Source organism: Triturus cristatus, chromosome 10 (assembly GCF_964204655.1).
Source record: "Triturus cristatus chromosome 10, aTriCri1.1, whole genome shotgun sequence".
Classification (NCBI taxonomy): Eukaryota; Metazoa; Chordata; class Amphibia; order Caudata; family Salamandridae; genus Triturus; species Triturus cristatus.
This window is the reverse complement of record NC_140593.1, coordinates 221459820-221483202: the sequence shown is the minus strand read 5'-3', so window position 1 is coordinate 221483202 and position 23383 is coordinate 221459820. Positions and strand designations below refer to the sequence as shown.

Here is a 23383-nt window from a genome sequence, read left to right as displayed (position 1 = left end):
ACATTTCTGAGGAGATCCATTCAGACTGAGGTCCATAGGCAACAACAGATATAAAAAAAAGGTTTGTTCACTGTGTTTACTTGTTCAGTGGCGTACCTTTACTGTTTAGAGATCTGCAACACTCCTTTCATCATGCATCTATACAGGACAGCAAGTGCTCACTTCCTGCCTGAAGAAATCTTTAGCTTCTTGTACACTATGGAGAGAACCTCAACTCCCACTCTGGCAGGTGATGATGCATGTGCATTAACATCTAGGGTAAACCCTTCATGATTGCTCCAGACATCTTCCTCATAACACTGACCACCCCAGTTAGAGTGAGAAAACACTTTGCTGCTTCTGTCAGGTATCGAACTTTTTGTGTGGCCCTGCATGTGTTATACACATGTATGCCCAAGACATAGATCTCAATTAGGGGTCAACAGGACTCACAACTGCGACTCCTAAGCCACCCCTTGCGACTCCTCCCACCTTGCTTGCGACCCCTAGCTGCTTGTCAGCCTCGGCAAGCGCTCTGGTGGCATAAAATCAGCTGCAGTGTGAGAAGGGTTTGAGAGTGCCCTGCTGTGCTGAAGCTCTGTCTGTAGACACATCAGGATGACCAACAAGCTGGGCCTGGTCGGGGGAAAGAACTCGTCTCACTTATTGCTATGGTCTGTGCCAGGAAGATAAACGAATAAGCACGAAGCGCACAGAAGGGCTGGGCATGATTGGACAGTGACTAACTACACGTTCTGCAGCTAGGAGGAGTACGTGTGTAAGTGCAAGCACACACCTGCTACACTCTACCCTAACTGAGGATGTGGTGCCTGCTGCAGTATGTGTTCTATTGTGTTTGGGACTGCCGGCCAGGTCCCAGGGCTGTCAATCTTGTAGCGCGAAAATGCTACCAATTATGACGCCCTTGCAAAAATGTTTGCCCAGCCCCTGTGTGGCAGTAAAAGCCAAACTGAAGAGGGGCTGTGCGGCCTCAGAGTTGAGTTGGAGTTGTGCCTGCTGTGTAGGTACAGGATGTCAAGACTCGAGTGACTGACTAGAACCAATACAAGTTTGGGACCGTGCAGTGAGTGACTTGCTTCACTTAATTGCTGTTCCGGGCGTCTCCCTGGGAGGCTGGAAGGTTGGGGCACAGGTTTTGTTAGAGGGGCTGGTTTTGTAGCATTGAAACCGTTTTAAATGCACTGCAAAGTTGCTTGTATATTCAGCAGTTTTCAGGCGACAGTGTCAGGTTAATTCTGGTGTTTTATTAATGTTCCTGCTGGAGAGAGAGAGAGAGAGAAATGGGAGTTTTGTCTAGTGGCAGTTGTCACTTATCTAAGGTAGTGCAGAGGGTTAAATATGCCTTCTGCAAAGAATGTGTATCATGCATATCAAAGAGCAATATTTTATGTAGATAGGTCAGTGGGTTAGCGCTTTTGTCACAGAGATTCTGTTGTTACTGTGCAGTTCATAAGTTACATTCGTAATCTAGCACAGTGCGCTCTGAACCGTCATTTAACAGATGCATGCACGGTGCATGGTACAGGTCAGAAAGTTATGTTTTTTTCCAAGTCTTTCAATCCTGATGTTGCTAAGAAAGCGTTGTTTGGGTAGACATAAATTCCTATTGTTTAAGTCAACCCTAACTACTGTGTTATGTTCTTTATCATTAGTTTGTGCTTCTCTACTCTTAAAAAGTGCCTACCAGGATGAATAACATGTGAATCCTACACCCTGTAGTCTCCTTTACCTTAAGTAACATATTTTATACACTAATTACATGTGTGACTCTTTGACAGTATGGGTGTGTGTGATGGATTTTGAAAATGTGGAAACTTTTGCTTTTGGGGCAGTGATTAATGAAGTAATTTTTAAATGCGGACTGTAGTCAAGATGTTTTTTGCTAGTAAGGTACGGTAATGCAAAACAGGCATATTATTGATCCACACTAGTACTGTCCCAATGATGTGCATGTTTTCTGTAGAAGAAATTAATGCCAGTAACCCTGGAAATATTCGTTAGCTCCGCAGGTTTAGAACTATATATACCATATCATGTAAAGGAAGGTTGCTGGGAGAACCTGACCTGCATTCAAATGCACTGTTATCTATGTTCCAGAACTGAATTTTAATTAAATGTCACTCTTAGTTCCTTAAACAAAAGTTAAAGTGAACTTGTTTTGAGCATTATAGGCCTATCAACCATCCCATTTTGTAAGTTATTTGATATGGATAGTGGCTGATTTCAAATTGAATAGCGTATTTTCCACTGTTGTACACTATTTGATAGGTTTTTAATCGTTAGTAGTCTCTGTTTATAGGGTACTTCTTTTGTATCTGTACAGATTTTTCAGCCTGTGTGTGTGATGTTCAGAACCAAAAGTTAGATGCATTACTTCCTGTGATAGCACCAAGTAAAGGTCACGCAATGTCGCTATCTTTGATTTCATGGGGTCCAAAGGTCACATGATGGCACTTTCTTCCTATGATCTCATCGGGTCAAATGCCTTGCAATGTCACTTCCTATGACACCATCGGAGTGGGTTGAAGGGCAGGTGATATCACTTCCTGTCACCAGGTCAAAGTTTGTGTGATATCACTTCCTATGAATTTAATCAGGGGGTGGGGGGTCACATGGCATGCAATGTCACTTCCGCTACCTCTGGCATTTTGGTGAAATGACGTCCATAACCAAGGGTGTGGATTAGGCTTCATGTGACACCCTGGCCAATGTGATTCTGCTACAGACAAGACGTTTAAATATCTACGTAGTCCACCAAACAAGCAGAGGTTCTTCTCTGTCTTTCTGTCACAAGTCAGTTATTTCAGATTGCCACCTGAAACATAAGGGAATTAAGCTTTTCGTAGGCATTTACAGTAACCAAGATGAGCAAGGCCAATCAAGGAAGTAGAAACTGATCTAATCCTTCTTGGTCTGTGATTGGCTCAAGGAACTCTTGGAACACAAAGAGATTGGCTGGAGGAATATCTGTTAATTGGGGAGTAAGGCCTGAAGACTGAAAAGAATGGTCATGTTAGCAGAGATGAATTTGGGAAAAACGCGTGGCACCGGTCAAAGCCCCCTCAGGTGAGACTGAGACCTATTTGTCATGCAAAATAACACTGCATTACGCAATGTGGCTACATGAAACTTGGTGCCCATCTTGTAGTATGGAAATGCTATGTTGCATTTGCAAGATGATTTTCAAGAAAGGCTATCTACGCTACTGTCTTTGCCAATAATGCAGTTTTTTAAAAGCATCATGCATTGTCAAGCACAATAGTAGTAGCCATCATAGCGTGGAAGATGGGTGGAGTAAGAGGGAGAAGGCACAGGAAACAGCTGTGGGACAGCCATAGTGGCATCACCAAGGCATCTGTCATGGTTGCACATCTTCAGCCTCATCTATGGAAAAACCGGTGAGGTGCTCACAGTCTTCCCCATGCCCAGGAGAGGGATGTAAGAGCTACAGGTCAAGAAGCGCAAAGAGAGAGTCCAGTAAGCAGGGGAAATGTGGTACGGGAGGATGGAGAAACAAGGAAAAGAGCACAAGCATGCTTTGTATGCAGAAAGTGCGAGAAGGAACAGGACATGCACCTCCATGTAGTGCTAAATGAGAAATGAAATGAAAAATAAGTTCCATGATGAAAGCAGAGATAGAATACAACTCAGTCAATCATAACAAAGGTTAAAGAGATAAATGCTTGTGGGGTGAGACAACAGCAATAGCCAAGAAAATCCATCTAATTATGAGCAAAGGGCTGACCTAAAACCAACTAAACAGTACTATATACAATGCGGTCTGTGACAGATAAAGCAGTCTGTAGTGAGACTGCAAACAGTAAGGCTCTATACATGACACCCTGCATACTTTCAACATGAATCCTATTCCAACGTAGACAAAGAAATGCAGCAGATATTCCACCTTTTAAAAAAAAAAATCATGCAGTTAAACAAATATTAAGAAGATCTAAACCAAACCATGTCAAAACAGAGCTTGCAACTACTACATATAACATTTTACTTCACCTTGTAAAGCCCAGTAAACCTCGGTGGCCTCTGCTAACTTTTCCAGTATGGGTGCAACTGCAGATACGTTGGTTTTATATTGCATGAAGGATTCAGTGCTGCCATTGTGAATCTTGATAGACCACTAAAAAAGTAAATACAAACCAAACAGAAATTTAGTAGAAAAATAATGATGATGTCCCAAACACTCTGCTCGTGTGCCTTATTAGCCTTAATCCTTCTTATTACATTCCCTATTCATAACATGCAAGAACAGTGCCAGCAAACAAACAGTACTGGAAGCTGGATCAATCTATAAAATGATGAGGTAAAAATGCTCATATAGGTATGTTCAGTGGGGATGTTCAAAATAGAAGTTTATTTCACAGGTTTCCACAATTTTGGCATAGCTTTATTGCAGCTTCAGGGACAACTTTGAGTCTTCACTGGTACTGAAATAGAGCAGTCAATATGGTGCACTTATCTTTCAAAACAGTTATCAATCTTGGTACTACAGAAAAGCATGCAAAATTGTATTCTGGGTGCATTGGTTATCAGTGAGAGGCAGACATCTCCGCAGAATGGCTGGCCAGTATATTGCAGTAAACATGGCACTTTTGTGCCTTCGTACAGAGGACCCCAAAAGGAGTCCGCTCTTTCTCATGTCTCCTTCACAAAGGAGAAACATACCAGTAGGGCAGTTAGACACATTTTTTCTCTCATTGGGTGATATGTAGGGGCAGGTTTTAGTCTTCTGGAAAAAAACGTGTAATTAGGAGATTTTTGGGAGTCTTTTATTTGGTGACAAATGTCAACCCCAGTAATATACTAATTTTAGGGAGTCTTTTATTTGGGGACAAATAACCCCAGTAATATACTGAAACATAATATTGCAATTGGAAGATGTTAAATGAAGGGTTACTAAAATCTACTGCATGTGCTGTTTCTGTGGTGCAGACTCAAAAATTATGCCAACATGTGCACAAAAGGATGTCAAAAAGTGTTCTGCGTTTGACGAAAATTAGACCCTGTTTATATTAAATTAGGGATAAACAGAGTGTAAACTCTATGCAGCACGGGAAGTAGAAGGCACACTGGAAGACTTTTTAGGGTCATCTGAGGCACTACAGAAACATAGTAGGGGATATAGTAACTGTGCACACTAAAAAGAAGATCAATTAGGCCTGCTCGAGGTCGGTGCACAGCAAAGGAAAGATCAACTACGACAGGCTGATGGAGCTTAACAAGACTAGATGGGAGTTCCTTCCCCCGACTGACTCAAGTTTTCACTCTGATGCTTAGCGGGAAAATGGTTTTCTCTGGAGGTCTATTCAACAGCAAGTTTACTTGAGGGTGCCTTGCTGTGATGTTTTGAATTTTTAGTATTCCAGAATCCGTCTCTTCTGTGTACTCAGGTGGGATGCATTTGTGCCAGCCCACTTTTTTGCCTTTTATTTTCTTTGTCTTCCCTTCTTTCACTTTCCCCTCCTCGCCTGCTATTCTTTCCATCCCCCAAGCATCTGCCTTTCTGCACCATAACTAGGGACACCACCCCAGGCCCTCCCTCTCTTGCTCTTCGGCTTACATATCTTACCCTGCCATTCTGTCGAACCTGCTTTTCTTCACTAACGTCCTCTCTTTTGAACTTGGGGACACAACACCATCAGGCATCACATACACTTCTTGTTTCGAGTGGGGAAAGTCCAGAGAAGTTCCCACTTAACGGGAGCCCCAATCTATATTGGTTTATGGTGAACTGAACTCGTCTAAATTAGGAGTTTGATTATATTTCGGAAAATATTTCCTTTGCAATTAGAGTAGACCCACATTTGTAGTGTTTCTGTTGTACTGTGGAATTTGATCAAATAAAAATAAAGTGAAGGAAAAAATTATGAAAAACCATACACTTTCTCTTTCTTCAAACTCGAAGTCTTTCAGAGGTTTGTGGCTATTCTTGCACCTGGCTTTCCAATAAAACTATGCTGAAAATTTGCTGTGTGTGTTTTTTAATGGATTTTACAAACTCACATTCTTATTAGACATCCCTTAAACAGCAAAATGGTACTGGAACAAAAGGGGTCCAACATTTTTCAATAGGGTCTCCATACTGTAGCGACAACAGACACTCATTGCTTAGCATGGGGTTTGTGGGCTGAATTGGTCAAATTCAGAAGAAAAAGTCAATGTGAAGAAACCAAGTGCCTTAATGCATGCATGATTATGACTATAAATGTAGGTTCTGCATTCATTAAATCAGAAATGAATTAGTACTTCAAGAGCCCACGGGTAGATGTCAAGGCTTTTTGTTCCTAGACTGGCAGAGAATTAAATACCCACATCTGAAGCGAGCCTCCTGTTTGTTTTAATGGGATACTTCAAATGAGCTGGCATGTTGATTATTCCACGCTCAAGCGCCGCTTTACCTGTTCTAAAACGAAAGGCAGTTTTTTCTGTGTCAGTTGCTGGCAAATTATTAAAGGTGAAGAAAATGGGCGATTTTCCCACGTTACAAAAAATAAAGAATTTCAAACCTAGCATAAAAATGTTGCAAACTTGTACATGTAACTGCTTTGAAAGATGCCGCAGTGATAAATGTCACTCCATATACTGGCAGTGTTGTCTTTAGTGATATATTTTGCTAATAGCCGTCCCAATGTTAAAGTAAGTTATGACATTTCTATGTTCCTCTATCTTTATGCTAGCACCCGTTATCCTATACATCTATGGCGGACTTGTGATCTACATGGTGTGGAAAAGCCCTAAAAATCGACAGATTGTTCTTGCAATTCATACAGTATTAATGTAACATTTCCTGTTGATCTGGAGGAATTTAGGAAGCAAGCATGCATGATGTCATGGGTAAATTGAGAAGTGCATCAATCATACAGTGCCGCTATACGAAAATCAGCACTGCTTTCAAAATATTCCAGACTGAGAGTATGTTCCAGAACTTTTGGCTGGCATTGTCCATTATCATGCAGCAGTTTTTTACTGTAAGTGGTAGTCATCTGCAGATCAGCTTAGCTTGTTTATACACTAATCTATAAGGAATTCATTTAAATACAGGAAATGCAGCGATGTAAATACAGGTACAAATAACAGTGCTTACCGTAGCTGCTCCCACCATAACTATGTGAGGTTTGGAAGGCGTACTCTGAAGAAAAAAGGAAAGAAATGATCAGTTCGTTGGCACACCGAATTTAGTCAATGATTTGACAGGAAATGCCTATGGAGGTTTCCATCTATCGTGGGGAAAAGCCTACGTTATATATTATTTTTGCATTTGCAGAACTGTACAGTGCAAGAAATGTATCTTCTAAAAATAGTATCTTTCTTTTACATTTTTTAGAAATTATAAAGGGAACTCCTGAATATTCCACCAAACATTTCTTTCAAAGTACAGACACACTTTTAAATTTGCTTTGATCCACCCATTTAACTTGAGCTAATCAATTACTTTTTCATTCTTTTTGTTACTAGTACAACTCTCTGTATGAAATGAGAAGAGTCCGGCTCATTCCTCTGATTGTCCAAACACCCATAATTTATCAGAAGCAATCTCATCATTGTCAGTCATTAATGCATTTTAAGAGTATTATTAAGTTGCTTAACTGTGCATCAATGGCTCCCGTTGAGTAGTTGGCTGAATGGGGTGTAAGCCATGGTCAAACAGCAACCACAATCCTAGTCAGGGTCAGGTCCAAGCAAACTTTAAATTAACCTGTGCTCACCCTCTGGTAGCTTGGCACAGAGCAGTTAGTCTTAACTTAGAGGCATTGTCTAAGTATTTGTGCAACACTTCAAACAGTAAAACAATGAAAAAAACTCACAAACCTACAGATTCTACACCAGTTTTAGAAGAATAGCGCTAACGTTAATGAATAAAATAAGACAAAGGCCAGTACTTTTCATGGTAAAGATTGCGATGGAGGAACAAAGGTAGATTATTTTCCTCAGTCCTGTGTTTTGAGCTCCTCCTACGGAGATATCCCGATTTTGAAAGAAGGCCTGTAACTTAATACTACTAATGAATTGTGCCAGTTCTGTGCATAAGGTAAACAGATCTCTACCACAATCCTAGTCAGGGTAAGGTCCAAGCAAATTCTAAATTAACCTGTGCTCACCCTTGGGTAGCTAGGCACAGATCAGTCAGTCTTAACTTAAAGGCAGTGTGTAAATTATTTGTGCAACACTTCAAGCAGTAAAACAGGGAACACATCACACAAACTGATTCTACGCTTTGACAAAATGACAAAAATACAATTAGTAGAACTGGAGATATTAGTTTTTCATGTGTATAGTGAAAAATAGCACCAAAAAGCACAAAGCGGTATTGGGGATATCTGGTTGTGCCGGACCGGGACAAGTTCAGGCCGACCGTAATGGACAGCGGGCCGGCTAGAAGGATCTAGTTAGGCCCGCTAAACAGAGTATCTTATATCCTGGTTGTAGAGTGAGGCATAGATCTGGGTTGAATATGTGTCGCGCAGCCGAGGGGATGCTTTGGTTCCGAGATGTGGCGAGTCTGCAGTGCGAGATCCTATTGCGTCGACATCAAGCATTCCGTTGACAGGGTTTGTGATGAGAAGTCCGTGTCAGGGATGTGATGCGCAGTTGACGAGATGAGTCAGTTCTGCTCAGCGATACGTCGCTCAGCAGAGAAGATGCATAGGTTCTGCTGGTAAGCACCATAGGCCCACTTCCAAGGGTCTATGACTGGGGTGGCACCACTTGGCTCGGTAGACTCACAGATCGCAGAATCCAGGTGCAGGGGTTGGAAGCCTGTTATGCCCTTAAGGCATAATATCAGGAGGCCAGCCAACTAGCCCTTGGAATCGCTCTGGGTTCAAGAGATGTAGGTCCAGTCCTTCTCACCCAGGCAAGATGGCAGTAGATCAAAACAGCAAAGCAGGAGCCCAGTAGAGTGTAGTCCAGCAGAGTGGCAGTCCTTTAGCAGCACAACAGTTCTTATTCCTGCCAGAGTATTCACAGGTGCAGAAGTGTACAGAAGTGGCTGTGTCTGAGGTCTTTACTTATTCCAAGAGGTGGCTTTGAATTGGGGGGAGACATCAACGGCATGCTTTGAAGTGCATAGATATCCTTGTTTCGTGCCCTGGCTTCACTCACTACAGGGGGGAGGGTGCAGCCCTTTGTGTGGACAGGACACAGCCTATTCGTAGGTGAGGCTGTGACCAGCTCCTGCCAGAGATGGCCCATTGAGAGACAACTAAGCTCCCAACGTGTGTGGCTGTCTAGGAGGAATACACAAAGCCCAACGGTAAACTACACCCAGTCATTTGATCAGTGACAGGCCACAGGCACTAAATGGCTAAAACAAGTAAAATGCCAACTTTCCAAAATTGCCATTTTTGGAATAGCAGTTTAAAATCCGACTTCACCATAAGTTTGGATCTTGAATTGCAATTTCAGAGACACCAGACTTGAAGGGTTGATCTCGTCCCAATTGGAAATTAATTGTATAAAAACAAGTTATCCTCAATGTTATCCTATGGGAGCGATAAGCATGGCAGTAGTGAATAGCGAATTTGAGAGATTTTCACTACCAGGTCATGTAAAACTTAAAAAGTAGATGTCCTGCCTATTAAAAACTTTGCACCCTGCCCAGGGTATGTATGTATGTGTATATGGTTTGGGACTGGCAAAAGGTTAATTTTGCTAGGTCGACATGGCAGTGTAAACTGCACACATGGGCTCTGAAATAGCAGGCTTGAGACATGGTTAAAGGGCTACTTAAGTGGATTGCACAATCAGTGCTACAGGCCCACTAGTAGTGTTTCATTTACAGGCCCAGAGTACTGGTAGTGCACTGTATGAGGGATTTATAGGTAACTTAAATGTGCAAAGTGGGTTTGAGCCAATATTTCAATGTTTAAAGGAGAGAGCACATGCACTTTTGCACTGGTTAGCAATGGTAAAGTTCTCAGAGTCCTAAAGCCAACAAAAATGAATTTAGTAAAAAGTAGGAGGAGGAAGGCAAAAGGTTTGGGGGTGACCCTGCAGAAAGGGCCCTTTTCCAACATACCTCATGTCACATTTTCCGCTTGTCCGCACCCAGTAGCTACTTGTTAATCTTCATATAATGTTAAAACACTTTACTGAAATGCATGATGTTTTTAGATGTCTTTTACTGTTTTGATCAATTCACCTGAAACTTGATTTTATAGTGTTCCAGTCAGACGCCGCTTTATGCAAGCCCTCATCAACCCCATATGAGCTGACAGATATGAATGGCACATCTGGCTGGTCATGAAAAAGAGATCAAAGCACTGTCCACATTCTTCTTTGATTCAAGTCCACAACTATTCCTTCATCAGCAGTAATAAATCAACCACCTGATGCTGCAGCATCCCCTTGCAGCGGTAACTGCTTATTTAATACTCGTCCCCTTAAATTAAACACCTTAAATGGAATTGATAACTTCAATGTTTTGGTAAACATCCCATTTAGCATGGCAGCAAGTAAGAAAATCTTTCAGAGTTGAGTCTCTTGTAACTCATTCCTGCTTTCAACCAACTGGATGTGACAGATGGCTAACCTAGTTTTCTCTATGACCAATTGTGCTCATAGCCCCAGAACTTACAGAATCCCTTGGTCGGACCAAGGCAGCATTTCTATATAATCCTCTGCACACTGTGGCAGTTCTGAATGTACGAGGAACTGGCCTTGCCTAACACTATTACTGCCTTAACCCAAACAAGGAATTTCCAGAAACTAGAGGTCATTCTCAACATCCTTAGTAATTGGATGCCACTGATCGAGCACAATCTTTTGAAACCATTTGCAGTGGTTGGGCAAATCTTGCACCTCAATCCAAATGAAATATGCGGTTTGTTGCCTTGGCTCTCCAGCGAGGGTTCAAGACATCAGTTCTAGCTTGCCTGCTATGTTAGATCACCAGTCTCTCTTACACCCCCATCAGAGTTGTTCCACTACAGTTATAGATGCTCAATCCTCTAACCAGTTACAGGAAGCTGAGTGTGTGCTCTCTAACATGATCACAAATCTATTAGGAAAGGGCGATTTTCTGCCACTTGGGATAGCTAGTGGCAGAGCACTGCTTGATACTTATCCAATAAGCAACAACTGATGATTAAGGCAGACAAGATGCATGATTACTTACTTGTGATTTTCATGACACTGAAGTTTGTTTTTTCTTTTTCATATTACTTAGATTTTTTTTTCCCTTCCCCAGAGATTCTGTCTGGCCTCACCCTTAAGAGCTAATACTTGGTAGTACACAGGCTTGCTACGGGCCTAGATTTTCTTACAGAGACTGATGGATGAGGGACTTACCTTTAACACATTATGTAAGGGGACTTGAAAACTTTTCTTTTAATAGGAAAGTTTTCCCCTATGTTGCATTCCACCTGTACAGCACTATATATATATATGACAGGCCTCAGAAAGACTACCTGAGCATACAAAGCCAGAGTTCGTACATGTACCTTCTCAATTTGGGTGCTCCACCCTACAATACACTGGCAGTAGACAAATAAAACTGCCAAATCAATTCACTAATTTCGATTTTTGATACACTTTTCAAGTCAATTGACTTGTTGATATGCACAGACTGTTGGTGAAAGGAGGAGTCATAGTTTGGAGAACTGTAGTTACAAAATATTTAAAACTGCATAATGCTGCCCACACTACTCACAGGAGGATGACTCCAGTGCAATGTGGTAGGGGTCCTGGCCCTCTATAGGTCTTGCCTAAGACACTCGCTGTCTGTTGTGAAACATTATGTCAGCTTGCAGTGCCCTGCCAATTGTTTACCATCAGTTGGTCTCATTGTTACATTCATTTGCTTGCTTCATATTTGACGGCTTGTGTGGGCTTTGCTTCCTGGGCGAGGGTTTGTCCCTCCCTTAGAGAATGGATGCATTACTCTGTCCGTACCCAGCTCATTTATTTGGTGCTGCTTTTTAGGTCTCGCCTGCGAACGCAGCGCGAAGCGCTGCTTTCGGCGAGATCTATTGTTGCTGACTTGCCTCGGAAGTGGGACAGGAGATGTGCACGCGCAGGCTTTTGGCGGATTTGAGTTGGTGTACGCGCCTCCAGCCACGCGGCGTGCACATCTCCTGTCCCTCTTCCCTCGCAAGCCAGCATTTAGTTTCACTTTCTACATATGGAGAATCCCACTCACCCGGTCTGCGGGGGGAATCCTTCTGAACGTCGGCTTCCGGAGCACTCCAGCTACACTACTGCCAGCACGACGCGGGGCTCTCTCCTTATGCATGGGAGCCCCGCACTGCTATCTGCCGCTCTTCACCCGGGCCCCCTCCTGGGACCCGGGACTTCAGCTCCCACACCGGCTGCACGCGAAAGTAACAGGTACTGCGCATGCGCGGGCAGCCCTCGCCTCCCAGGTCTCCTCCCCAGCCCGGAGCTGCTTTCTGTTTTGCTTTTTTTTTTTGGCAGTGAAGAGGCCCCGGCGACTGCCACGTTTTATCTGTTTACGCACGCAAGGGCGAACGTTAAAGGGAAGGATAGGAAGTGCTTTTTTGCAGGCTCCGGCCAAGCTCGCGCCAGCGACAGGACCCGTGCAACAGGTGATCTCTCCGCGCTCGAGGGTGGCAGTGCAACGCGCGTCTTGTGGTGTTTGTTAATACAAATAAGCTGCTGAGCCGAACTGTAATGAAGCAGATGTCAATGGGATTCGCGCAATTATGTGTTGTGTGTAGCGCTGTATGGAAGCCGTTTTAAATGCTATTCCGAAAAAATCATCGACCCACCAAGCAATCTAGGCCTTTTGTTTTTTTGCATATTTATATAGCGCGAACTCGACCCAAAGGTATCGGAGCGCTTTACACGAGCACCGTATTTACACTGGCACAGGGAGATTAAGTGTTTTGCCCAGAATCGCAGGATGTGGACGCAACCCCGAGGCTGGAACCCTTGTTTCCAGCACCAAAGTTGGCAGTCTAGCCGACGGACCACATCCTCTCCCCTGATAGTTTGACTTTGCATCGCTCTGTGAGTCACCTGTAACTGTTGTAATGCAACCCATTGCAATATTACAGACACACTACACATCACAACAGGTGTATATTGTGTTAAAAAAGCTCTCTTTTATTTAAGTCAGTAGTCTTGATATCAGCACTGGAAGAATGAAAGGATGAATAGGCATAACGCTTTGCAGAGAAACAAACTTATTACTAAGGTGCTGATTTACAATTGTGCAGACAGCGTACTCTGTCACAGATGTGGCGGAATACCCTGTCCCCCAAAGCCTTGCCCCTTCCACCTTATTTAGACTTGGGTAGACTATCAGCTTCCGTTGACGGAGCCGCTGTAGGCTCAATCGATGGAAAGCTTCCGCCGACGGCCTGATGGAGAAGGGGCCATTAGAGGAAAGACTTTCTACCCCTCTCCTTATTAAAGGTAAATCCTGCTGGTGAAGGACGAATAAAATAAGCATTTGCAATGAAATAGGTCTCGTAATTACGCGAGTTTGAGCTATTGGCATTATAAATGACAATGCCTTTTATTTTTGTGTCTGTTTGTAAAACATAAATAAAAGGCATTGTTATTTACAATGCCAATAGCTCAAACTTGCGTAAATGCGAGACCTATTGCATTGCAAATGCTTGTTTGTTATGCTCTCTACAAGAACATTTGTTTTTTACAGCTGTTTCCGTCATGAGCTTCGTATCCTCCTCATCTCATTGTTTCTCTCTCTCAATGTGCTTCCTTGATCCACATACTCTCCCTATTGATCTGTCTTTACGTGTGCATCTCTTTTTTGCCCTCTTCCTTGTACCTGTGTTGCTCTGTCTCGCCTTGTGTTTCTCTGCTTCCTACCTCCATGTTGCTCTCATTTCCCATGGATTTAGGTTCTTAACCCTGCCCACAATCCCACCTTCACTGTGTTGCTTTGTCTCACTGGTTGCTTCTGTTTATTTTGCTTGGCAAGGTCAAGCAGCTACAATTTGTGGCAAATGCAAAAGTAAAAAAAAAAAAAAAAAAAGTCATTTATGCCAGTACTAACCTCACTCCAAGAATAGAAGCGTTGTTTCATAGAGTTGTTTACCTCAGGACACCAAATAAAATCCTGCAAAAAGAAATGCAATATATATTTTCTATTTAATTGTTGGTTAATAGTTGGTTGCACTAGTTAATAACATGATGGGTATCAATATTTTGTTTTTATGTAAAATTAATTCCTGGGAGCATGAAAACACTCAAGCATACATGAGGAAATTCAGGTGCTAAAACTATATGGGTAAGAATCTGAGGGTTACAAAGAAAATTCCAAACCCTGTGCAAATACCGGTTTGCGCAGGCATTGCAATTATAGGTGGTGCAATGTTTATCGCACATAGAAACTAACGGGTGCAATAAAGTTCAAAAACCAGTTGAACCAGTTACATTTCAGGAGGTCAAGGTTTCTGGAATTTAACAAGGGAACCTAGCCTGGAAATTAAAGGGACATGCAGAGCTTGGTGCAGACATGGTGATGTGGAAAACGGCAATAACATGTACTGAGAGTTTCAGACTTTCCTTCACCTTAGAGATACATTTTTTCACAAATCTATTTGAACTGATCATGCAGAGTCAGTTTATATGATTGGAGCTATGTGGCCGCAAAAATAAAAAGAAACATTAAGGAAGGAAGACAAACAAATAAGAAAATCATTGGTCAGATGACAAATGGCTTGAGGCTGGATGTTAATGTGTTCAGGGTGTGGCTGAGTGGCACTGCTAGTAATGTCTGGAAGAATATTCAATCTATTTAAAATCAATCAACCCAATAAATAGTGTATACGTATGTCTTTACAGTGTACCTGGAAGAAATCTCATCTTCTCCTATGTTGCTATTTATCAATTTCACAACCTTGACTTTTTATATGCCTTCTCCGGTCTGGTGCAAAAAGAAAAAAAAAGTATTTTCCTACTCACTCTGTTTGACGCCCCTTCCATCTGCTTTCTACCATCCACATTCCTGTACTTCCTCCTCGCTCCTTTACTTCTCCAGTTCCTTCCTTCTTTTTACTTATCCTCGAAGATATATGTAATCCAACTAGCAATTCCGTCTACTAATTTAGAATATAACTACCCCCTTCCTTGACCTTTAGGATTTTACCCTCGGTAGCTTTTCTTCAGAATTCCCTATCTGATGCCCGTTTCTCTCTCCTTTAACATTTTGCATCATACCGTATACCACTTTGAGTTCCTTTTCTTCTCAATAATTTTTAACTGCCGCCTGATTTTCTTCCTTACTGAAAACTTTAAAAACTGTACCTTGCCTCAGAAACTCTGATCTTACATCTACCTACTGCCCTGTCTTTCTACTTCTCTTGAGTTCTATAATCACTGAACACTTGTTCGACCACAGGTGACATCTTCTCATAATCTTCACTATATTCTGACCATTTCTACCAGGTGTTTAGCAGGTCAATTCTACTAAGACTCTTCACTACTGTGGTTTAACACATCATTCCTGAGGGGTCCTCTTCAGTGCATACCACAGGCTCAACCTTAAGCCGCTTCCTGTTCAACATCTAGCAGACGTCAACCCATTAGTTTTTATTTTTCCCTCCTTTGACACAGCCAGCTTTGGTAATCAAGTCAATTCGAACAGCTCCTTTTAGCCGATTGCTATTTATATTTTTCTTTGAATGCCATTTTGAGATTTAGTTCATCCCCATACCTCTTCTTTATTACCAGTCTTGTATGCACCCTGACTTCCTCTTCTAAAACTGAGATTTTCATTTTTCTTCATTCTGCAGTCATCTTGTTTACCAGGTGCATCTGGTTTGAGTTCCACTAATCTCAATCCACTTCCCTTCATCCTTTTGTGGATCGAGTTCTGTTCAGTTCTTCTCCTACCTTTCCCTGCTATCTTACTAGCCTTAAATAAGTCGGTCCACAATGATTACATTTTTGTCATATTTTCCCTTTGCTAACTTTTGAATCTGCCAAACTGCTCTCTCACAGTTTAATTATTTGGCAAACAGACTACTGTATCTTCACTCCTACTAGGTGCTGATTCAACTTCTCATCTTCATGTTCTCCAAAATTCTCCTGTCTGTCTTTCTTTCATCACGGTCTGCTCAAAAGTGTACTACAGACCAGCCCTTCATCACATGGTGTTGAAGTATGAGTTACTTACCTTCGGTAACAATGTATCTGGTAGAAATGTTGTCTAGCCGCAGATTCCTTAACTTAGAATATCCCCAGGCGTCAGACTGGATCCGGAAAATTCTTTGCAGCAGCACCTCTGCACGTCGGGGACGGCGCCACATGACCCCGTCCTGACGTCTACGTACGTGACGTCAGCGAGGTCATACAAGTCCATCCCGGCACGCTGACGACAGTTTTCTTCGGAGAAACTTTTCCGCAGCACAACACGGAGCCACCAACGAAAAACTGTTTAAGTATGGGAACAGTGTGCAAAGGATGAAAAATCCGCAAAATAAATAAGGTGGATGGTGCAAAACACCATCATAAAAGAACAGCAATGTACTGCAAGAAGGTATCTTCCCTTACAACAATGAAAGTGTGAAACAGAGCTGAAGAAACCGTCAAAAAGATGACCATATAGGAGACAAGAGCCTCTAGCGAATGGCGAAGACAGCAGGAGAAGAAAAAGAAGAATCTCCTGATGACAGTGAATGAAAAGGCACCATCTACAGGAAGAAGCCCCTTGGAGAGAGTCAGCCGCATATGGTAATTCCAAAAGGGGCACAACCATGTGAGCACCCTTGAAAGAATACCAATGGCAACTGAAAGTAGGCAGGAGGAGAAGCCCACCTGGCAAGGTTCTCGCAGAGTGGCGAGGATGGGTTAATGTTAAGGAATCTGCGGCTAGACAACGTCTCTACCAGATACATCGTTACTGAAGGTAAGTAACTCGGACATCTAGCCGCAGATTCCTTAACTTAGAATAGATACCATAAACATATCCCACGGGGTGGTGGGTCTGCGACAGAACAACAAAGTGCTCAAGCACAGATCCGGCAACAGAGTGACGGACAGTGGGGAAGGCTGTGGCAGGACAACCAGACAGCAACCCATTTAGCTCAGAAGAGCAAAAGATAACGGGAGGCAATGCGTCCCAATAAAAATGCCATAACTGTGCCACACCACACGAGAGAGGGGCGGGAGAGAGAGAGGGGAGAGAGAGAGAAGGAGAGGGGGGGGGGAGAGAGAGAGAGACAGAGAGGGGGAAAGAGAGAGAGACAGAGAGGGGGAAAGAGAGAGAGAGAGAGAGAGAAAAGGGGGAAGAGAGAGAGAGAGACAGAGAGGGGGAAAGAGAGAGAGAGAGAGATAGACAGAGATAGACAGAGAGGGGGGAAAGAGAGAGAGAGAGAGAGAGAGAGAGAGAGAGAGAGAGAGAGAGAGAGAGACAGAGAGGGGGGAAGAGAGAGAGAGACAGAGGGGGAAAGAGAGGGGGAAAGAGAGAGAGAAGGGGAAAGAGAGGGAAGAGAGAGAGGGGGGAAAGAGAGAGGGGGAAAGAGAGGGGAAAGAGAGAGGGGAGAGAGAGAGGGAGGAAAGAGAGAGAGAGGGAGGAAAGAGAGAGGGAGGGAGGAAAGAGAGAGGGAGGGAGGAAAGAGAGAGGGAGGGAGGAAAGAGTGAGGGAGGAAAGAGAGAGAGAAGAGAGAGAAAAGAGAGAGAAAAGAGAGAGAGAGAGAGAGAGAGAGAGAGAGAGAGACAGAGAGAGAGACAGAGAGACACACCAGAACAAAGGAGTTAGAAGGACCACTCTCAGCATGGCGCAATATGTGAACACCAACCGAAGGTGGGGTAAAACAAAGCGATTCAACCATACCAGAGCCTATAAGGCTAGCCCATGGACAGAAGGCTGGCAAAGCCACAGCCAGGAACCAAAGGGCAAGAGGTAGAAACTGAACAATGTCCTAGAAGGACAGGCGGGAACAAGAAACACGCCAAGTGCACATCGAGGCACCAAAGGAGGGACAGGGGCAAGCAGTAACAATCTGAAGCACACGGATGTGGGCCACCACTGAAACATGCACAGAGCCGACAGCCACAGAGACAACAAGGTGGCGTATTTAAAAAAATAAGGCATAGGACTGCCCAACTAGGCCGCTGGAAGATGGAGGTTAGAACCAACTCACGAAATACAGTGGTAGGGTGCAGACCCTAGAACAACTTGACATCAGAAGAACTGTTCCACAGGCACAGCAGACACAGGATAGGGTGATACATAATGAAAAGGGCACATCTGAAGGAAGTGACAGCAAAGGCACCAGAGTACCAATAGACGTGTAAATGTAGGAAAGAATCTCAGAATCGTAGACCACATCCTCCGACTGGGAGTAAAAGTTAACCCTCGTCCAGAAAGAGAGAGATCGTTTAGTATCTGCACACCAAGAAGGGAGCAGTGTAAAGCCAGGGAACCACCCTAGGTAGTGGGACGTAAAAGGGACCCTATTGCTGAAGATGCAGGAAAAGCAACGAAGTGCACCCAAGTGTATAGTGTAAGGGTATACAAAGGGCAATCCCGAATGCAGCCCTAAAAAGCCTTGATTCATGGAGATATAGGCCCAGACCTCGTAGCAGCGAAGAGCGGTGGAGATGTCGGAAGATTACCAAAGGTAACATGCATATGCATACATAAACGTATATATACACATATACATAGCAAAGAAGGGTAAACGAGCCACGACCATGAAACATGAGAGGCATATGAGCACACCTAGTGTATTAATGGCAGGTGGTACCCGAATTGCAAGTTTGAAAAACATTATGAAAATCTCCCAAGGAGGAGAACGATGTATATAAGCAAGACGACCCATGACATATTGACGATTGGGCGAAGTCACAATATCGAACACCATACAACGGCAAGATAAGAGCACCAGGGGACGCATAGAGCCCAAAGGATCTCTAGGTCCACATAACATAAATCAGAGCTATATCATAGCATACAAGTACCCAACTTGGAGTATGGACATCTCAAACAACGGGGAACACCTCTTAGGGCAAACCACAATCAGAGGCCAGACACAACAACCTGTGGTACACTGCCACAGTAGGCTTATCGCCAGCTCAAAACGCATAATGCATCTAAAAGGATGCTAAATGAAAGGGTAACCACCATAGAACATGCAAAAAGAAGACCTGGGAAATATAGGCTTAAGGCAGAGGGTGAAAGCCCGCAAGGAGGCACTGAACAGCCAATTCGGGGTGGGCATCAAACAGTAAAACCCCTTCAAAGGGTAGATCAACAAGTCGCTCCCGGATGTTCTCTGGGAAGACGCTATCACGCAACCAAGCATGGCGCCTCAAGGCAACCGAACCAGCCATAGCTTGGCCCAAGGAATCAGCAGAGGCGTCCGAAAAAAAGAGACTCTTCAGAGTCCCACAATGCAGAGGTAGCCCGAGCCAGGACACACACTGTATTTAGTGAACAAAGGGCAGCTCTAGTGGAGGCGAAGATGTTATGACCCCACGACTCAAGCCATCTGGACTCCCTGGAGGGAGGAAGCACTAAGTGAGGCAAGGAAGGGAAGGCAGTTTGCAAAACGAACCCCTACACGTCTGGGTGAACAAATAAGCAAACTGGATCATGTGGAGTAGGGCGGTGCAAGACAGAACGAGCCACCGGATCACCGGAAGCCGGCTGAGCCCATGTGCCCAAAGGGCGTCATAAAGAGAAGCTTCAAATGGCAGAAGCGGCTCCACATTCCCCAACCCATGGTGAAGGACACCAAGCAGAGGGTCCACAGGCAAAGGGACCGAAGGGGGGTGCATGTGTAGAACACGAGTGGACAAGAAGACTACTCTAAGAAACGCCGCACCGGCCTCGGTAGCCCTCCGAGGAGGGGACAGCAAATCATCCGTAAGCGAGGTGTGCAAGCTAAGCCTACCAATACACTGAGGGTGCGACCAATGCCCAAAAGAAGTAAGCCTCATTGAAGAATGGGGGTCCTAATAGGATTCCTGAGGAGGCGGGGATCCTGCCGGGTCCACAAATTCTAAGAGGGGCACAGGCAAGGATAGATCCGGCATAGCCGAATGTGAAGGTGACGGCAAACTCTCCGCAGAAGCTTCTGGATCAGAGTCTATAACCCGGCGCGGCACCAAAATTACTCCGGTCTGTGCCGACCCTGCCTCGTCTGGCGCCGACTCGGCTCCTTATGGCGCCGAGCCGGCTCCATCCGCCGCCGACTCCTCGTCCACCACGATAAGCCCCGCTTCAGAAGAAGGGGATGGCGCCGGAGCCAGGAAGGCCAGCCTATGGAGTCGCCCCGGCGCCACCTCAGCCTCAACCACAACAGGCTCTGACTCCGAAGTGGAGTCGGAGCCGGCGAGGCAATTTTGCGCCGCCGACCTCGGCTCTGGGCCGGCAGCTGCCTGTTCGGAAGGCAGAGGTGTGCCCAAAGCAAGGCTGTGAGCTCCAGCAACCACCTGCGACGCCACAGGGAGCCCCATGGGACTATGCGGCGTGGCAGGGGTGCTATGGGTCGTAGAGGGGGACCCAGCCGGGCCGCACCCTGACGACACCATATCTCCTACGTCCCTGGCGGGAAAGAGCTTAATTGGCGTCGGGGGCGAACCCACCGGCGATTCGGTCGGGGACCCCGCAAGTAGCGGAGGCCCCGAGGACGCCCCTGGGACAGGAGTGGACCCAAGGGGGACTTGCAGAGCCGCAGCATAGGCCTCCATTTGGGTCAGATTCTCCCCCGTTCCGGGTAGGGGGGATTGGGGGTGGGCGACTCCCGGGGCGAACTTCCGGTAACTTGCGCCCCCCCCAACAGGCGTGACGTCGTGGACCTCGGTGACATGCGCCGCGACTTAACCAGAGGGGCCTGCCAGCGACGGAGAGGCCGGACGACGAGACGACTCCGACCGGGACAGTCGAGCCAAAATAAGCTTCATCCGGCGCTCCTGACGGGACTTCGGCTTGAGGTGTTGGCAGGCGTCACAATCTGTTGAGTCGTGGTGTTCGCCCAAACACCACATACAGATAAGATGTGGGTCCCTCGCAGACATTTGCCGCCGCGAACACGAGCCACAGGTTTTAAACCCCTATAAACCCCTAAGGCATCGCACACTGTTCCAGACGCGAGGCGTCAAAAAGGTCCTGAAAACAGGCCAGAGGAACCGCTTACTCCCGATCCCCGTTGCACGCGGAAAGGTGGAAACTGTCGTCCGTGCGCCGGGAGGGACTTATATGACCTTGTATAGGGACTATACGTGGACGATGTCAAGGCGGGGTCGTGTGGCGCCGTCCCCTGGCGCGCAGAGGTGCTGCTGCAAAGAATTTTCCGGATCCAGTCTGACGCCTGGGGGTTTTCCAAGTTAAGGAATCAGTGGCTAGATGTCTCTAGCAGATATAACCTGCATTGGAGAAACGAGAAGCAGAGGTACAGAAAGGAGAGTTAAATCTCATTGCAAATTCATCATAGAACTTATTCTACCAGCCTAAAGATCATTTCTGGTTATAGGATTGATGGGGAATTACAGAAAATACCAGAAGATATTTACTTCAAAAACCTGTAAAGCAGATTTCGATCTGAACACAATGTTGTTGCAAATTCCATATATTAGGCACAGGGAAGATCAGAAAATGGATTCACAGATAGAAAGGATAACCAAACTTCTACTACAATTTCTCTTCTCAAAAAAAGCGTATGGATGTACTGTATAGAGTCAGCCCATACAATATGTTAAAAAGAAATAGAACTACGGTCTTACCACTTTCGTGGACATCGTTTCATCTTTGAAAGGAATATCTTCATGCTGTTGAAATAAGACAAAAGAATCAACACTGGCATTGGACCAAATCTTTGCTCTTCCCATAGCAAAAGAAAGGTAGGCAATACGTAATCCTCATCAATCTGCGAGAATGCCTCAACATTATTTGAGCCAATACACGTCAAACATGCGAAGAATCAACTTGTCACCAACAACTTGACAATTAGGTCTCTTCAGAGGTTTTCCGAGTCAAACACAAGCTGTTTGCTTGCATCTTCCTAGAGCACATCTCAAAAATGTATATCACTACATATTAAACTATACAAATCAAAACACAAGTACTAATTAATAGAGTGCCAAAACCTTAAAATATTCAGGCACTTCAAAAAATATGTGCAGAGCAAGCACCATGATCGCTGTCTGATTGGGTCAATAATCTCTGATAGCACAGGGGGCACCATAAAACGTCCCTAAACACAACATGGTAACTTTCTAATCTGATTGAGCTAACACACTGTCTCATTGGAATATATAACTATGTTATTCAACTCAAATGCTCCTTTACAGATCCCTGCTGGCTTCTAACAAACAGATAAAACCTAAGATAATCTAGACCAACTGTGGCATCAGATCCCTATAATGGTCAAAGCAGCAAACATCTTTTAGGATGTTATGTTAGTGATATTTGTGTACCAAACCATTCACTAAGATGGCGGCGGAGTGACAACGAAGGTCTTGTTTTGCAGCCCTTACTATGGCTAGCATCGTCAGCTGTGGTGCTGCCTTACTTGGCTTTCAGCCCAATCAGAGCTTAGAATTAGTGTATTTTAGCCTTGGGGTGGGTTTCGCCTCTTTGTTGCACCACAGGCTTCATCCAACTTGTACTACTGGTGTTGCTTCAGATACTAAGTACATAAAACACATTCTATCACATTTATCACAGGTCAGTATGAAAGACAATGGAACCCACCTTTAATGGGACTTTATCAGTGTGCTCCCCAGAAGGTGATGCTTAACGTGTGTATATCCAACTTGCCTTTACTCTCCATAGTTTGTATTACAAATAGCAACAGTTTGTTGCATTATTGAATGGAGTGATACTTCTCATAGGTAATGTGGGTTGCTATAATTTCTTGAACTGCAAGTTATTTATTGTACTAAGGCATTGTATTTTCCCTCGTGGCTCCCTGTGTCTACACGACACTGGCAATTTCTAGCTAACCAAACTGCTCTGGGCGTAGTGAGCTACATCGAAAGAGTTCCAGGAATACGTTTTGGGATGCCCAGTTCACCCTCAGTCAAAACATTCCAGGTCAAGCCTACCACAGGGAGCATCTGCCATGTAACATTTTACGCACAGAATCAATCATCTGCATATTGTAACAACCCCGATCTACGCTACTACAGGAAATGAACGAATACAAAAAGTGAACAAATAAAAACACATTAAATGGAAAAGAAAAGTAATAAACGATGTGAGCAATAATCAAAGTGCATCAAAAAAAACAAAAGAAATACACGTACGGAACAACATTTACCTTGACTCCTTCTTCCTTGACTTCAGGATTAATAATTTTTACGAAAGAATAGAACAATTGACGAATTCTTGAATCTCCTATGAATATAATGTGCTTATCCGCGAGACAATTTTTTGCTTCACTGAAACAGAATAAGGGAAACAGTAGTTGGATGAAGAAATGGACAATAT

General features: G+C 44.3%; 1 protein-coding gene across 1 annotated transcript in view; it reads right to left on the bottom strand.

The window, feature by feature from the left end:
• CASD1 (CAS1 domain sialic acid O acetyltransferase 1) overlaps window positions 1–23383 on the bottom strand; it is a 224404-nt gene that overhangs the window by 96912 nt on the left and 104109 nt on the right. Inside the window, exons 3-7 of the mRNA XM_085630840.1 lie at window positions 23214–23334; window positions 21676–21720; window positions 13997–14059; window positions 7097–7141; window positions 4009–4132 (exon numbers count right to left, since the gene is read on the bottom strand). Of these exons, the coding sequence (XP_085486966.1) occupies window positions 4009–4132; window positions 7097–7141; window positions 13997–14059; window positions 21676–21720; window positions 23214–23334 (398 nt within the window). The remainder of the gene's footprint in view (window positions 1–4008; window positions 4133–7096; window positions 7142–13996; window positions 14060–21675; window positions 21721–23213; window positions 23335–23383) is intronic.